The 17,748-nt window shown below is 39.9% G+C and overlaps 1 protein-coding gene across 3 annotated transcripts in view; it reads left to right on the plus strand.

The window, feature by feature from the left end:
* The first annotated feature begins 349 nt into the window (after window positions 1-349).
* Window positions 350-17,748, plus strand: part of svp (COUP transcription factor 2) — a 36,501-nt gene continuing 19,102 nt past the window's right edge. The window contains exons 1-2 of one of the 3 annotated variants that reach the window (XM_032433915.2): window positions 350-1,664; window positions 14,501-14,650. In XM_032433915.2, the coding sequence (XP_032289806.1) occupies window positions 1,025-1,664; window positions 14,501-14,650 (790 nt within the window). In that variant the 5' untranslated portion in view covers window positions 350-1,024. The remainder of the gene's footprint in view (window positions 1,665-14,500; window positions 14,651-17,748) is intronic. The other 2 variants (XM_032433914.2, XM_002056684.4) reach the window with 2 other exon arrangements.

Here is a 17,748-nt window from a genome sequence, read left to right on the forward strand (position 1 = left end):
TGGTGATGGTGGTGGTGATGGTGGTGGTGGTGAGTCCGCGTGAGCAAATCAGCCAAACGCATCGAAGGTCTTGCCCCGCCACCAAAGAGAGCCAGAGCGCGCGTGTGTGTGCATGTGTGTGTGTGCGAGTGCGAGCGCCGATTTTCACTCAAACGCGATACGGGCCATTGCAATGCTGTGGGTGCGAGCGGTGCAGCAATAGCGCCGCGGCAACCGGGGTGCAGCTGTATCTGTATCTGTATCTTTGGCCGTGTGTATCTACGCGAGTGGTGGAATGAGAGAGATTTGTGTGATGTGTCGTTAGGTCGAAACGGTCGAGTCGGGTCGGGTCGTGTACCTTTTGCCACGAATGTTTTGCCAGTCAGGCTCTAAAAGGCCTTACGAGAACAGCTGAGATTTCGCTGCTCGCATGACGCGCATTTTCCACAAAGATAGAAAACATTTTTGAATTTTCTTTGAAAACCAAAAATAATACAAATACAAAATTTTCTACATCAAAGTGCCAGCGCAAAGGCGAGCAATGAAAAAATAAATATAAATTTTAACAAGTCTCAAAAAAAAAATAAAATTCGTGCGTGTGCAACAAAATAAATTAAAAACGCAATGAAATAAATTTTTAACAAATATTTTAAAATATTTAAAAATCAAAGAAGAAAAAAACGCGCCACAAGCAAAATTCAAAAACCACAAAAGTGTTTTTCGTGCGATGTGTGTAAAATGTGCAGAGCAAAAATAAAATAAAATTTTTACAATATAAAAATATTTATTATAAATAAAACAAAAAATTAATTTAAAGAAAAAATATTTCAAGCAAATACTTTGCCAAAAGTGAGAAAGCAAAATATATTGAAATTAATATTTTGGAAAATAATTTGAGAAATTGTTGAAGCAGTCTTTTGGTGACTTTTCTACGTATTGTGCGTGGAGGCCGTGCAAAGTGTATTCCAGCGGTTATTCCACGTGTTCCGATCCGGCCGCCAAAATTATTACGCACAATTCCCTGAGCGTGTATGGTGGCGGCGTCATGTGCGCCTCACCGTCCACAGCTCCCGGCTTCTTCAATCCGCGCCCGCAGTCCGGCGCCGAGCTGTCCGCCTTCGATCTGGGCCTGTCACGCTCCATGACGCTGGGCGTGCCGCCTCACGGCGCCTGGCATGATCCCAACTTGGGCGGCCATCTGCACGCCTCGGCCGGACCCGGCTCGCTGGCAGGCACCAACACAAGCAGCGGCGGCGGCGGCGGCGGGGGCGGCACAACGCCTAGCAGCGTGGCCAGCCAACAGTCGGCGGGCATCAAACAGGATCTATCCGGACTGAGCGCCTCCACGGCAAACCTGAACCAAAGCGCGCATCACGTCATCAAGGAGGATCTCTCCAGTTTGTCCAGCGCAAACGGCGGCTCCACATCCGCACATCACACAAGCGCCGCACAATCCGGCCATGGCGCGGATCTGGTGCCCATCATCAAGGGATCCCAGTCGAGCAGCTGCTTGGGCGGCTCGGCGGGTGGCAATGGTGGTAGCACCACGCCTAGTTCCCAGGCCAACAGCTCCCACTCGCAGAGCAGCAACAGCGGCTCCCAGATTGACTCCAAACAGAACATCGAGTGCGTCGTCTGCGGCGACAAGAGTTCCGGCAAGCACTACGGACAATTTACGTGTGAAGGTGAGTACAGCAGAGGGGTTGTGCAAGGAGGAGTGGTTGTATTCTTATAAGACTGCAATTGGTAGTTAATCTGAAGAAAGTTGATTTCAATTGTAGATTCTTCGGCTTTGTAGTCGTTTGTATCTATGTATCATTGTATCTGCATGGATGACCAAACAGAAATGTCGACTTTGAGTTCAAATAGTTTTACAGGCAGAACTCAGAAACTACTCAAAAGCGTGCTGATCTTGACAGTTACTGTGAATTATGGCAGTTTGATGAGTTGGCAATAAAATTCGGTGATGTATGGCAAGTTGCCTGAGGTGGGTGTGCGACTGTGAGAGTGCGCGAGTGCGCTAGTGTGTCTGTGTATTTGTTGCAAATATGCAGAGAGTTGGGCTTTAACATTGACAGCATCTATGAGATACTCTGCCAACTGTGAACAAAAACATTGAGTATATACAGCTGAAGTGCAACCAGCCCATAATGTGGCTCTTAGAGAAATTCAAGCGAAATGTAGCTCTTAGGGAGCTACCGCTGTAATATCCAAAGACAACACAAAATTAGCATTGCATTAAAGATACTTTCGTATCTTAGTTACTAAAACATACTTTTCATTGCTTTTTTCGGCTAACTCAGCTTCAGATACGCTTTTATTTTACTATCTGATACCCAATTGAACTCTAAATTTCTTTTGCTTTGCCGAATACTTACGTTTGATGCTTTGTAGATTATTTAAAAAAACCAAAAGTCTAATTTACTTGAATTAAATCCTTAAAGATACTATTGTATCTTAGCAGCATTAAAGTTGCACTATTTCGGCATTAGTTAATCACAGCTGTACCTTTAAAATTCTACTTACAAAATAAATATTTTTACTTAAAAACGACAATTAAACTTTTGACTATTATCAAAAGATACTTTTAGGCTGCTTCGATTTTTTAGATACTTTTGCTTCTACTAAAAATATTTCACAATTTTGTGATATTATTTTATCTGAAACTCAATTTTATTTTTGATGCTGCGTTTTTCTACAGATACCTTTGTATCTGAAGCTAAGATTCAATTCTCAGCTACTTTTGCCTTAGCCAGCTTTCTTTGTAGTTGCCTACGAAAAGTCGCACCAATCAAACCCCGCGCCCTCAACAAAATCTGTATGAGATACTTTTGTATTTTTGTAGGTGCAGGCACAATTTCAAATCTCAGCTACTTTTGCATATAAAATTTCCGCAGAAAATCTCAAAAAGTGCCGGCACTTATGTAATGCACTTACACAGATACTTTTGCCGCCACTGGCTGGTCAAAACGCCGTTACAGCTTCGTTCCGAAGCCAGCCCCCGGCGCACGCACCCGCCACATCTCCTCGACTCGCTTATCGCCAGATAAAAGAGTGGAAATAAAAATAAATAAAAAAAAGAATTATTATTATCTAAATAAAATACGGTGCGCTTTTGTACCAAGCCAAACAATTGTTGTGCAAACATGCAAATTGTGCGGCTGCGGCCGCTAAATGAAGCGCCCACCTTTTTATTGTCTTAGACCTGGCCGAGAGACCAGCTGGTAGACGGAAGAGGGATAGGAGTACTTCAGCGTTGAGGCAGAAAAGAAAAAGAAAAACTGCATTCATGAGTTTAGATTAACGCTGCACGCAGCGGCTCTGGCATTTAGTAGAACGCCAAGTTGAAGTTGTCATATTCGTATCTCTTCAAATGTTCTGCTTTTAGTCAGAGAGAAATTACAGCTGCAGAGCGTAACTATGCGCACAGTGGTTGCAGTTATTCAAAACTGAGAAAACCTAACTCAGTAAACTTCAGTAAGCTCCGAACTTTTCTAGTGCTAAATGTTTTTTTTATAATTATTAAATTTTCAATTTTTTTAATTCAGTTTCATGTTAAGAACTTTCATAAATTTGACTTCAAAATTATTTTGAATAAATTTAATTTAAGTTTTCTGCTCCATTTCAAAATAAATACATAAATAATCTATATAAATATATAGTATGATTTATGAGGCATTCAAAAAGGCCAATTTTCTCATTCATTTCGTGTATATAATATTTACCTTTAATCATACAAATGTATTCTTATATATAGCCATCTTTTTATATAATAATTTCGGCCCCTTTTATTATATAAATATACTCTACAAGAGTTAGAAACTATAAGGAAATTGTATTTAATATTATTTCCCTGCTTATACAGATAAAAGGGCTTCTCTTTCCAAAATCATATGTAAATATATAAATATATTCTTCATATTATATAAATATAGATTTAATAATTATATATAACTAGCTGCCATTCCCTTTATTTTTCTTATCGATGCCAAACAGCAAAAAGTATCTTACAGATACATAGATACCACTGTATGTTGGCGGTTCGCAATGCATTGTAGGCGCTTTTATTATTATTAATCACCCAGCATTTTGTACGCATGCGCAGTAACAATAACAACAACTAGAATGCAACAGCAACAACAACAATCAAAATATGTGGCTCGGTGACCGCCTCGCTGCGTTCTGAAGGTGTTTTCTGCAACTCGCCGCTAGCCGCTTGCCGCATGTAGCTCACAGATACATGCATCTGTTGTTGTTGTGTATCTTTTGGGGGCAGCGGTTGCTGCTGCCGCTGATGATATTGCCACGATAGCAATCTATTTTGTTCTATGCCCGTCGCAGTCTCAAGTCTCGCGTCTCAAGTTGAGGCACACACAAAAAAATCGTTTTCAAAATAAATAGTAAAGCGGTTAGGCGCATATCATTGTCAGCTATGCGTTATATGCCTTCCTTCTCTCTCTCTCTCTCTCTCTCTCTCTCTCTCTCTCTCTCTCTCTCTCTCTCTCTCTCTCTCTCTCTCTCTCTCTCTCTATCTCTGTATTTTGAGAATCGCTTTGAAACCAAAATGCCATAATGTGCGCCGTTGCGTCCTTTCAGCTGATTCACTTCCAAGCTGAGATACACGTACTTGCCACAACTCGTTTTCTTGCCCGCGCTGCCGTCTCACTTGTCTGTCTGTCTATCTATCTGGCGGTTTGTCTGTCCCACTGTTCGCTGCCTGTCTGTGCTGTCTGCAAGGTCTGTCCAGTCGCAGGGCGCAGTATGTGAAATTTATTCCAAAAGGCAACCCCCTCCACAACGCCGCGAACTCTAAGATTAATTGTAGCTTATGCGTGCATGTTTGTGTGTGTGTGTGTGTAGAGTATCTGTGCCTTGAAGCTTAACCCCTCACCCCTCCGGGCTGTGTCCATTGTATTAGCAACTTGTTTGATTTCGAGCACAGCTGTTCGATCGAATTGTTTCTTCTAATTTGTAGGGGAAATTCGACAAATTGAGTACTATTCAGAAAATATTCATACGTATTTATAAAAAAAAAAGATATATTTTGTCTCTTAACATTTGCGAGCTGCAGCCACAAATTCTGCCGGCTAACCTTTCGATAAAAAGACACGGTTCAGGCTGCTGACTGAAAAATGTTCGCTGATATCAGCCGCCTGATAATATTAATGATGAGTGCATGCCTCTAATGTGCCAGACCAGCTAGGAAAACAACAACAACAAAAAAGAACAGCAACTGCTGCAACCACATAGTGTTCCCTCGCCTATTAATTTAGCTATTTGTCATGGCTATTAGTAGGCAATACTTGAGGTTTTCACAGTTTTCATACGCTCATAAATTATGCGATTTTTTATAGCCAATACCCATTGAAAATGGCTTAGAGGGTATCATGATTTAGTGGCAATGGAGAAGGCAATATCTATGAGCTTACAAAGTATCAATATTATAAATAATGAACAGTTTTAGGAGGTTTATCCTTGTATATCATTGGTATATTAACAGGCAAGTATATTAAAGCTCTCCAAATTTCATAAAGATCGGACTATGAAGACCGAAGTTAATGAAGTTTGCTTTAGAGTATTTTCTGATGTCGCACTCCCGTCTGGCGCATTCTAATACGTTTTGATAGGGCTGCCAGCAGCTTTCCAAGAACTGTGCGTTTTTCCATTTTCCACACCTTTTTGCATTGCTAATGTTGCTGCGTTTATTTATTGCATGAAAAGTTATCTTAGCGCCCATGTCAAAAGCTAATTAAGTTGATTTATCTGCTGCCCCACATGAAAATGACAAATAAATTTTATGAAAAATTGCTGCAACAACTAAGTAGCAGGCATGCAATTAATTAAATGCCACATAAACATAAACTAGCACAAAGGAAAAGCCTACAGAAAATGCAGTGTAGATATAAAATAATAAAAGCAGACCTGGCCTGGCGCCTCTGAAAAAATTGCTAGCTTGTCTAATTGTTAAGCGCGAGCGGCGCGCATTAGCTGTGTGTGAATGTATCTCAAAGATACACAGATACTTTGTCAACCTGATGGAGTAGGCCGACGCAGCGCATTAACATTTTGCACAGTGCATTAAACAACAAAAATAAAAATTAATAAAAATAAAGGAAGTTTTGATGTCAACCCATTTAAATAGTTTCCCACGTTGCCGCAATTAAAGCGCAGGCCAAACTCAAGAATTCATATGCCGAACCGCACGTTGGTCAAGCCAAGCGGAGGTTCATGTTCCATGTTAAAGCCTCCCCCCCCCCCCCCCCCCTCCGCAAAAAAACAAAATTTTGATGTTGACAATGTCACAGTTTGCTTTATGCTTGTCCATAGTCATCATTGTGTGTCTGTGTCGTGTATCTTTGTATCTTCTACTTCATATTTTATGGAGGGGTTTCCTTTTGAAGAAATTTGCTGAACAACATGTGTGGCTTTTTAATTCGCTTCATTATGATGTAGGCAAATAAAGCATTTAACACAAATTTCTCATCTCTTCAGGCGAACTAATATGTAAAAGTCAGAAAATCAAAAGAGAACAAACGAAAATATAGAGAAAAATGTTAAATTAAAGTTCTTATATGGCAAAATACAAATTCTAACGGGGCTTTGGCTATTTTCACCTAATGGCGTGGAAATTGTGTAAAATGTATCTTGTGTGATTTGAGTCTCTCATCTTCTATGTTTTTAATGTTATATATACAAAATATAGCTGCTCAAAGTTTTTTTTAGAAAACTTGCGAAAACTTGCCATTTATCTACTTGATTATTATTAATATATTATCAATATATATGAAAATTCGGAAATTCACTTTCACTCTTCACTCTTTCACTCTTCTTTCTTCCCCATCTTAACTTCGCGCTTTTTAAAGTTCTATATGAAAATGCATTCATTCAGAATCCACACGCAAGAGCGGAAAATGAGTGAAAACTCCTTAGACAAATACTGGTATATTTATTTGTATATTTTAAAGATGCACATAAAATTCCTTGACCTTTGAATTTTTATTTTTATTTTGAATATTTTGCACTTAAGTGAAATTCTGTGAATTTCATTGCTTTGCGAATTTGCACCTCGCAAGGGTGGGGTAAAAATACTTGAAATGGCGCCTTCAGCTTGGAGAGTCTTAAATTATATGAAAATTCCAGTTGGTAGACACATTCGCTGAGCTTTAACAAAAGGCGCACATAAATCAATTAGCTGTCTACTCGATGCCCCAAAAAACCAAAACAAAAAAAATAATAAAAATCGAATAAGTAACAGCAACAAAGTAAATACGATTTCAAAAAATTAACAACGCCCACAGCGCGTTTTTCAGATGTGTGTGTTTTTTTTCTTCGTGCTGCAATTTATGACGTTGCAGCCTTATGCAGCTCGGTTGTATATTTTTCAGGGGGCGTGACAGCGACGCCCGCCTCAAAACGTATTTTACTTATTAATTAGTAACGAAAAGCTTAATAAATTTCCAAGCTTGTATTAAATTTGCATTAATTTTGGCTGCCAAACAAGAGAGAGAGAGGGCAGAGCAATGAATTAAGCTTCCACAACATTTATTATAAGAGCATATAAATCGCTTTATGATAAACATTTATAACTTCCGTGCGATTTGGCGCGCGCAAACAAAACACATGATTTACGCACACCCCATTTCAGGCATCACTCGGGGCACAAACAGTTATTTGTTTTATATACATATTTTTTTGGCAAATTGTGGCCATAAAATTGCGAGGTAGCTAAGAAAATGTGGATATTTATTGTTATATGCATAATGTCTGATCGAACGCTGCGGCAACTCTGGCTTTGGGTTGCATTACTCAACTCTGTGTCAACATTAATGAGCTCAAAGAGCTTGGCCTGTTTACAAAATATTTGGCACAAGCGCCGGCCCTTCATTAAAAAACTACAGCAAAATCGCGTCGAATACGAAACTTAATTGTACACAGATTTTCCGAAGACAAAACAAACAACAGCAACAACTGAAACAACTGAAACAACAACAACAACAACAACTGAGACTCGACATTGTAATCATTAAGCGCTGACTTGTAGTACAAATCGTTGTACTTAGAAGCCAGGTTAAAGCCAATAAAGCTGCTGCCACAGTTGCAGTTGCAGTTGCAACTCGGTGCCTCGTCTCAGCCAAATGAGGCGCAAAAAATTCATCCTGACACGATGCGATTTTGTAAAGTTCCCACTCCTTTCCCCTTCCCCCTCACCCCACTGCCCGACACAGTTGGCCGCAGACGGACAAAAATCGTGAACTAGCGAGCGACTTGATCCGCTTTATAATGTAACGGTTTAATTAATTATGTTAAGCAGCAGCGCCGCAGCCAAGGGGCAACGTGCAGCAGGCAGGCAGACACAGTTGTTGCCACTTCATGCGCAATTTTCGTTTTCAGCTAACTTGGCTAATCGATCAGCTGCAACGTGGCCCTAACACACAAATATATATTTGGTTTCTTTTACTATTTTTTTCAACTTTGCACGTTTTGTGGCATCCTCCATATGCACTTGCAACATTTTCGGAGAACAGCTCATGACGACATGCCCCGCGGTGTGGCACAGCCTGCCTCTCTCCCTCCCTCTCTGTTTGTCTCTGTCTGTCTTTAAGAGTGAAACGCCGCGGCCGCAGCAACATAACCTTTCTTATCGCCATGTGCTGCTGCCACAGAGAGCTCTCGTATACATGACCAGGCGCGCGTACTTGGACTTGAACTGGGCCTCCGCCTCGGCCTGGCCACTTCCCATAGAGGCTTACTTTCGGCTGCATAACTCCGCATAGCATCAGTTAAATCAAAGCTAAATCGCTTATCTTTATTTTCGCCAAGACTCAGTCGGCATTTTGTTGTTGATGTTGATGTTGTTGCTGTTGTTGTTGTCGGCTGTGCAACGTGCGAATTGCTCTGCATATGGTGGCATATGGGCCAAGCATTGCCTGGACTTGTTGCTTACAAAGCAACAACTAAGAGTCATCTACTTGGAGGTGCCTGCCTAGGAGATACCCACAGCCAAGCTGAAATGACGAAGATTCTCGCTGCTTTCTATACGAACATGGGAAAAGCGTTCTTGATTAACTTTGGTGTTTAAACTCCGATCTTTTTGATCTATTCAGATAGACTCAGCTCGTCTTCCTCTTCAAGAGTATATATACATATAAACATTGATGGACATATGTACATTTGAACAAAAACATTATACCCTTTATATAAAAAATGCAAAAATAAAAATTGAGGCTTTAAAACGGGTTTGCAATAAATAAGTGAGCAGCTAGCTGAGAAAACAAGACAAATAAGTCAGACCAATGTCTGTAGCTGAGGCTCTAAGCTAATTTGCGGCACAATAACTTAAGATCTAAGTAAATTTCTGGATATATAGAATCAGTATTATTTTTTTGCTACAAAAAAAATATTATTTCAAACCCAATTTGGTCAGGCTTAAACTATTTCACATGCTCTCTTGAAGATGATCGTTATAGGTGAGAATTTTACAAAAAATGTACGTATATTAAAAGTTTTATATGATCTTTGCCCACTTAACCGGTGTAATTTTAAATCAAAATGTAAGACTTAAGATTATAACGATCTATTCATATATTAAGAGATTATTTTTAATCAAGACAATTGTTGCTTTCAAAGTTTATTGAAGGTTTACTATCTTGCCGATAACTATTTGCAGCCTAAGATAGACTTAATATATAACTTTATTTATGATTAAAGGCATTTATTTATGATGCAAGGGCAAGTATTGTACAGCTGCATTTTAAGAGCTAACACTGTAAACACAAGATCATGTAATATATGATCTGAAGTGAACCTTATGCAAGTATTTGAAGTGCATTAACATTCAAACTATGTGTACCTCAATTCGTATCAAAGCGTCTTCAACATTCAATTGCCAAGTGTAACCAGCTGCAATTCAAACAAAACCAATTTACAATTCGCCAAGTCTGGGCAACATTTTCATTAAGTGGAAAGTTCTTAAATTTGCCACAGCTGAGATGTTGGTTGCAATTGCAGCTCAGCACTCAAGTCTCAGCTTTAAGCACAGATACTTCCCACAAGTATCTTTACCATTGACCTATATCGAGTTATAAACCCTGCTGCTTTATAGCAATGTCAACCCCGAGTGGCGTTGCCTGCTGTTACCTGTTACCCAGTAATCAGCTGTAGGGGCACCTGCAACTGCAACCAGCCACTGCAATTGGAACTGAGCTTCCGCCTCGTGAAGTTCAAGCGCGTTCATAATCAGTGCATTTTGTAGATACTCGAAGTGCATGCAAGTTGAAACATTTTGCGGTTCGTGTCTGGGTCTGCAATTATGTTTTGGTTGTACTCCAGATACTTTGTCTAGCTTTTGCTGCGCTTTGGCTTTGCCGCCGCCTCAATCTCAGTCATCAGTTTGCCAGTCTTCCATAGAGATGAGCGCGTGCCAGATCGTTTTCGATACGAGAACGAGCAGAAATATCGACACACAATCAACACGACTCTAATGACTTTTTACTCATTTAACTTTATATTTCTTCGTTTCCTATAATAGATATCAGTAGTATTTATATATTTTACCGTGTTTTCCAACACTAAATAAAAAACAACAGTCTACATTTAATCTAAAATGTCAGATAGTACTATTTATTTGTGTTGGTAAATTTAATTCCCTTAATTCGATGAATTTACTTGTGTTTGATTGCGTTAGTTAATAATTTAATTTTACCTTTTCCAAGACTCACAGTTCTCTCGCTTTTATCATTTAAATTTGCCAACACTTGCAACTAGCGTTGAGCTGTGTTTTCTCGTGCCACGACCTGCACTCATCTCTAGCCTTCAAGTCTTGAGCCGCTGTGCTAATTACTTAAACTAGCTGCCTGCACATGTAAGCTTAACATTTAATTATTGCGACTTAATGATGGCTTTCTGACTGTGTACTTTGGGTGTGTGTGTGTATTAATAATTAGAAAATGAGCCGACAATGGGGCGGCGTCTGGTCGCTGGTATTGACTTTCTGTGTGTTACACTTCTCGGCAACGGTGCATTGACCGAGCGCAAAAGAAATGCAATTGGCCAAAAAACCAAACTCAAATTGGCAAATGCAGCAAAGTGATACTCATGCCAATACTCATAGAGATATTCGCAAATACTCATTGGGTACTCATCGGTACTAAAATGTACTCATTTGCTTTATATCCAATTCGAATTGCCAATGACAGCTTAATATATAAATAGGTTAATATGTTAAAACTCATACAGGTACTCATTGTACTCATTGAAATATGAACAAATACTCATGGGAACTCGATGATACTAATATATTTTTATATGTTCACTCATGCTCATATTTATTGAAATGCTTAATTAACAAGTACTCTTATAGATACTCATTGTATTTATAAAGATACGCACAAATACTCAAACGTACTCATATGTACTCATTCGCTGTGGCCCCGACCAATTTCACGCTTCAAAATGAGGCGGCCAAGCGGCAAAAGCCGCGCGTTGACTGCACTTTCATTTATGGGGGAAATGGTTGGGGATCTTATGGCCATGGTCACGCTAGCAGTAATAGGGTATAGGGAAGGGGGTTGGTGGTAACTAACTGGGCAACAGGGGGCGCATTGGTTATCTAGCCTTTTCGCACACACTTCAGGAAGTTCAATTAATAGAACGAACGCTTTAGCTTAGCTGTAGTTCTTGGAAGTCTAACTGTATTGAACGCTTTATGGCGCGTAGCGCACGCGAGAGTTGCCGTACACCCCTCCTCAAGACTCATTTCAGCCCTCTCCCCACACTTGCAATTAAGTTTCAGCGTAATTGAAACTACCGCAAAGTGCGCCTGGCTTATAGCTAAACTGTCTGCACTTATGAGATACATTTTTGAAGCCATAGCAAGGCCCCTGAGAGCCTGGCTGCTCTAGGGCTTCCCAGAGGGCAGCGGGTGGTATGGATGGGTGGAGCTGGCTGGGTACAGAGTGGGTAGGTTTGCACTCCCAGTGATTTTTTTTTTTTTGGTACTTACACCTTCACAGCCTCAGCTGCATCTTCATCGATGGCTGCATCTGTATCTGTATCTGTATCTGGGCTTGGGCATCTTTCGCTCCACCCTTTTGCGGTTATTGATATAACATGATATGCCATAGAGCCCCAATGTATCCCCTCGTCTGGCCCGGGTTTACGGTATCTTACTGGCTCATAGCTGAATGCTTCTGCTCGTATCTTCATCAATAACGACACGGTGCAGCGTTCGCATCGTCTCAGCTCCAGATAAAGCAGCGATATGCGCATATGGGCAGCTGCCTGGCCGCTTGCAGTTCTTTTATTTTGCGATGCTTGGCCAAAAGCCGTAGGTACCATGGCCCGGCCACAGCCTGTCCAGACTGTCCCACAGTCCATACCAGTAACAACAACAACCACACAGAGTGGAAAAGAGGCAAAGGCAAAGGCAACGGTACGTTTTGTGCCGAAATCGTGACTTGGTACAATATCGTTATTCGTAGATCATATGGTGTAAAAGCTTAAGTGTGTGCTATGGATGTGTGTGTGTGTGTGTGTGTGTGTGTGTGTGTGTGTGTGTATCTGTGGTGTGTGTGACTGTGTGTATATTTTCTAGATGCCTTTTAGTTGCATCTTGGGCTTGTCTAGCGCGGCGTGTGAGGCCAACTTTTGGCTTGGCAGCTTAGACATTGCAGCATGCCCTTCTCATATTAGATGCAGCTACACTCAGATAATGTACCTTATCTTGAGCTATGTGCAGTAGAAAGCTACAAAGTAGCTCTTTTACGCTTTTATTTTCAAGTAATTTCCCGCTGTAAGCTTTAACAAGCTTATTTACAAAAGCCTTGCAAGCTTTTACAGATATTTGTGAACATTAAAACCCCTTCTTAAGCATGCAGCTTTCGAAAATATTAAAGATTTGCAATCGTCAAAGCTCCAGCCGAACTTGCTTTTAGTTTGTCTTAATGCTTAAAAAGCCTCAGACTACACTTTCTGTTATGGAAAACAAATTTATATGCTGTGCCTTTTGCACTATAATATAAGCTTTCTTTCTTGCTAAGGAGATCCTGTTTTACCTTTGTAACTTAGGCTTCTATTTGTGCAAGAACTTTACAACTTTAACTTGTCATATATTATATCAGCTTTAAGCTCATCTGTAGCGCATTTGTTGATCGACTTGGGCTAATAGCTCAAAATTCACTGTGGCTGGGCACGTTTTGGTGCACACGATCGCAACGCAGTCTGCCCTGTCTGCGTTCGTTCGCTCCTCCACCCTTCACCACCCGAATGCTTAGGCAGGAGCGCGCATTGAATAGCTTTTATAGCTCTGATCGCATAGCTCGAGACATGGCTGCGACTGTGCCTGGCACTGGGCCTTACATATTTTGTTTGATGATGATTTTACAGCTTAAAACGAATTTTATGAGTATATGCCATTGTTTTGAGTTATTGTGAGAAATTTTGTGTGGCATGGCCCAAAGTGCGGCCCCCGAAGCCAAAGAGGGTCCTCCACCTAAACAGGACGCAACTTTTGCCAGTGAGTAGAGAAACGGAACAGGGAACGAGGCACGCAAGTGATACACATGTTCAGCTACATGGCGACATCAAATTGCAGAGAAGCTTGTAAACAACAAAGCCTGGTTCAACTATATCAGCGAGTGCTTAATGGTTGCCCACAGCAACAAAAACAACAACAGCTTGTCTTCAGTCTTAACAGTAAATTCGTGAAGCCAAAAACTAAAATTCAGCAGCCGCCCAGCAATATAGCAGGCACTGCCTCTTCTTCTACTTAGACTCTGGCCACTCAGAGATACATTCGTATCTTCGTGCCCAAAGATATACTTTGTTAATTGAAAGCCATTAAAGGTAATTTTATGGAAGGCGTTAAGCCATGAAACGTGTAACATGACCATTGACATGGGCAACAAGCGCGGCAGAGGCGGGTGATGGGCGAGTTGGCTTATACCAGGACTAGGACAAACAACTGCGAGTGTCATGAAGTGAAGCGCAACTTGCCGCATTTGGTGGCATGTTCTGCACTTTGGATACTTTGCTTTACAAGTGGTAACAATTTTTGTTGCCCCCTTTTCTTTTTTTTCTCCAAGTGCCATGGAATTTGTTTTGCTTGTTGCAAAGCATTCGAAGGTGTACCTGACAGCGACAGTTAACTTGGCTTAGGCATAGTTAAAGGTGCGCTGGTATATAGGATAGGTCATAAAGTTTTATAATCGATAACACCTGGCGGCTAATAATGCTCAGATTTTAGAAAACTCAATCAAAGCTTTCATATTTTATCTCCAATTTCATTTTCGATAAATCTAGCAGCGATACAAATAATGTTATTATCGATATAGATAGCTCTGACTATCGACTTCGATTTAAATATCTTATCATAATTCCCTTTGCATGCCAGAGCTATTATAAATATATTTTGCTTTCTCATAAACTTTGTTTTACATAAAGAAAATTCTTAAAATGTTTAAATATATATCATTAAATAATTTCATTGATTTTTACAATGATTATTTTTTTTGCTTCTTTTCAGGCTGCAAATCATTCTTCAAGCGATCCGTGCGACGCAATCTGACATATTCGTGTCGGGGCAGCAGAAATTGTCCCATAGATCAACATCATCGCAATCAATGCCAATATTGCCGTTTGAAAAAGTGCCTCAAAATGGGCATGCGACGCGAAGGTAAGTCCTCCCACCACCATATATTATGTACTATGTATTACAATATTCGAAATTTCTCGCATTGGGTGTGGGTCAATTAAAAGTCAAACAGTGAGGCAAATACATAAATAAATTAAATGCGCAGGGACCGCAGACGAAACGACGAGCAAGTAAAAAAATTGAAACAACGTTAGAAACGGAAGTAGAACAAGAAATAAAATTTGATTTTCAATAGTATGTAGGTTAGATTCGGCAATAAATGGGACAACTAAATGTCACATGCTAGGAATTTTCACACAATTGACAACTGTGCGCTGCTCTTTTGGACGCTCTACTTGCTGGGGTTTATTTGGTTTGTGCCAAGTGGTCTGCCAAAGAATGTGGCTACAGTCAGAGTGCCATTTGATGATAGGCCCCACATCTAAAGAGCTCAATTAAAAAGGTCTCCGAATGCTGCTTCAAGTCTGCCTCATTCAGATGATACATCAGTTACCAGCCTCTTAGAGAGTACGTCTTACTAAGAGAAAAACTCTCTAAGTTTTGGGAGATCTATAAATAACTATAAATATAAAATCATAACAGTTACAGCTCACAAAATCTTCTTTTACTTCGTTAATTCTCTAAATAGCTAAAACTATTGGCAACTTAATGCCTCAAAGAAGTATCCACATATACGCCTTAATAGACAGCCAATTAGCTATCCAGTCATTGTCATATTCCATTACATATCAAACTCCAAGCTCCTAAACTACATTGAAATCTACCCATAGAGTCATTTGTCTAGACACTCACATAACAAAGTAATAATTATTTAGGCTGAGACTTTTTAGTTGCACGACTAGGCGTTACTCTATAATATATATATATGAAATGAAGTATCCCGCATCGATTCTATTATGTGTAACATAAGCTTGCACACGTTGAGCATGGCCACTTATCACATTTTATGGTTGCAGGGTATACAGAAAGAAAAAAACAATTAAGCATTGGGTACAGCATATTGACCCTAGAGATCAAATGCAAACTTGTTCGCTAGCTGGTTAATAATTAAAAAAAAACAACTTTGTACGAGCATGAGTACTCGAATATATCGAATACGTGGAACAGTTGAATAATTGAATACTTTAATAGTTGAGCATACTCACTCGCATTAGGAATTAGCTCGATATTGTAATTTGTGTGTCGACACTTTTTTTCTGTGCCTCTGGTGGCATGCAGCCGCTAGGCACAAATTATTTATTAAAGTTAATTCGATTAGATCTTGTGACATACACTGTAAGAAAATTGGGATTAAAAACAGGACAGCTTCAGGATAAAGTCATGCTGGCTAGGAAGGACGGGGAGCCTGACCTGCTTTAACTATTTTCCATCTAGTCGGGGGCTCAAACCCTAAACTTCAACAATAAAAAATATTTTGTATATTTTTAGTTTGTATCTCCCGATTTTTTACAGTCCACGCTTCGACTTAATCAAAGGCAGCATGCAACAGTGCTTGCTGCACAAATATTTGGCATAGTTGGGCCAAATGTTTTGTCCACAAATTGGCAAACGACGACAAATTGACAGACGCCACAGTGAATCGATCAATGGGTGACTGCATGACTAACTGACTGACTGACTGAGTGACTGATTGACAGATTGACTGACTGTCTGGTTGGGTGACTGCTTGACTGGCTAGTTGGTTAGTTGGTTAACTGCAGTTGACGGCATTAACAATTAATATCTGTTTGGCCGAGAGTAAGAGAGGGTGAGAGAGTGGGAGAGGGAGAGATAGAGACCTGTCCAGCTGCTGTGCAAAGCTGTTATTATTTGCACTAATATTGACAGGTTTTTCGCAAAATGCTAATAGCCCCCCTTCCTAACAACAGCAGATGTTGAGCTGTTGCTGCGATTTGGGTTAAGAACGAGGCAATTAAAGTGCAGCTATAGCCGCATTGTAATTAAATGTATCTAAACATTGATTTAAGCCTCGTCGCGTTTGGTTATTGCGCAAAAATATGAACAACAACAGCCGAAAAAAAAAATAAAAATAATAAAATAGTAAAAAGTTTGCCTATGCCAAGTACAAAATGTTGTTTGTGGCTAATGACACAGCATGAACCCAGCTTTGGGCTACCTGTTTGGGCCATTAAATATGCGATTACCTGTGGCTGCCACCAGCACTGACAACAACTTGTCAACTTTATCATCATAATAAAAACGCAAAAGAGTTCAGCACCTTTGGTCCCACCACCCCGTTCCTCTCATGGCATTTTCTAATGTACAAGTTCTGTGTAAAACTAGTTCACAATAGCCAAAAACCTATATCAGCGCCGAGAAATCGTGAGAAAATGTCTTTTCTGCATAGAATTTCGGTCCCTTTATAATTTTTTTGCCTCTTTTTTTTCGGGCGATACTTAGCACAAAAGCGGCACAAAGGTTATGCCTTGGGAGACCTGGTCAAGAAATTCTAACCAAAAACCCTGAAAAAGCGCATAAAATCCAGGCACGAAGGTCGCTCTAATTAAATTTCAGTGTCAATTGGAGGGGCTGGACTGGACTGGGCTGAGGTTGGGTCAGCGTACTGGACAATAATTTGTGCAGAAACTTGTTTTTCCCTTTCTACATCCAAGGGTTGGGATAGTAAAATTAATTTGAGTTTATAAAGGCATTTTTGTGAGGAAAAATATTTAAAAGCGACGGAATTTATTGCTGAAACAGTAAAATTGAACTTGAACTCGTCGGCAAACTATCAAAAAAGAGGGTTGAAGGGTGGTTTCTGTATGTAGATCGACAGATACATGAAAACTAGGATAAAAATGAGTAAAAAAAAGTAAAAGATATTTTTATATTTTATTAGTTAAATAAAATATACTTTTGATATAATTAATTAATAGGTGCTATCAAATTGGAAGGTCCAGTAAGTAAAATTAACTTTTTAAAGATTCGTTACATATAAAAAAATCTTTTCCCTGAACAGTTTAGAATTTTTTCCTATTCTTAAACGTATATATAGGGATAAAATGTGTAAGGGCGTGTTTTATATAGATTGTGAGTTTGAACCCGCAACATCACCCAACAAATCTATGACTGACATTTCCACGAAGACTTGGTGGGTTTTCCTAAAAGTGTGAAGCTAT

The sequence above is a fragment of the Drosophila virilis genome, chromosome 2 (assembly GCF_030788295.1).
Source record: "Drosophila virilis strain 15010-1051.87 chromosome 2, Dvir_AGI_RSII-ME, whole genome shotgun sequence".
Lineage (NCBI taxonomy): Eukaryota > Metazoa > Arthropoda > Insecta > Diptera > Drosophilidae > Drosophila > Drosophila virilis.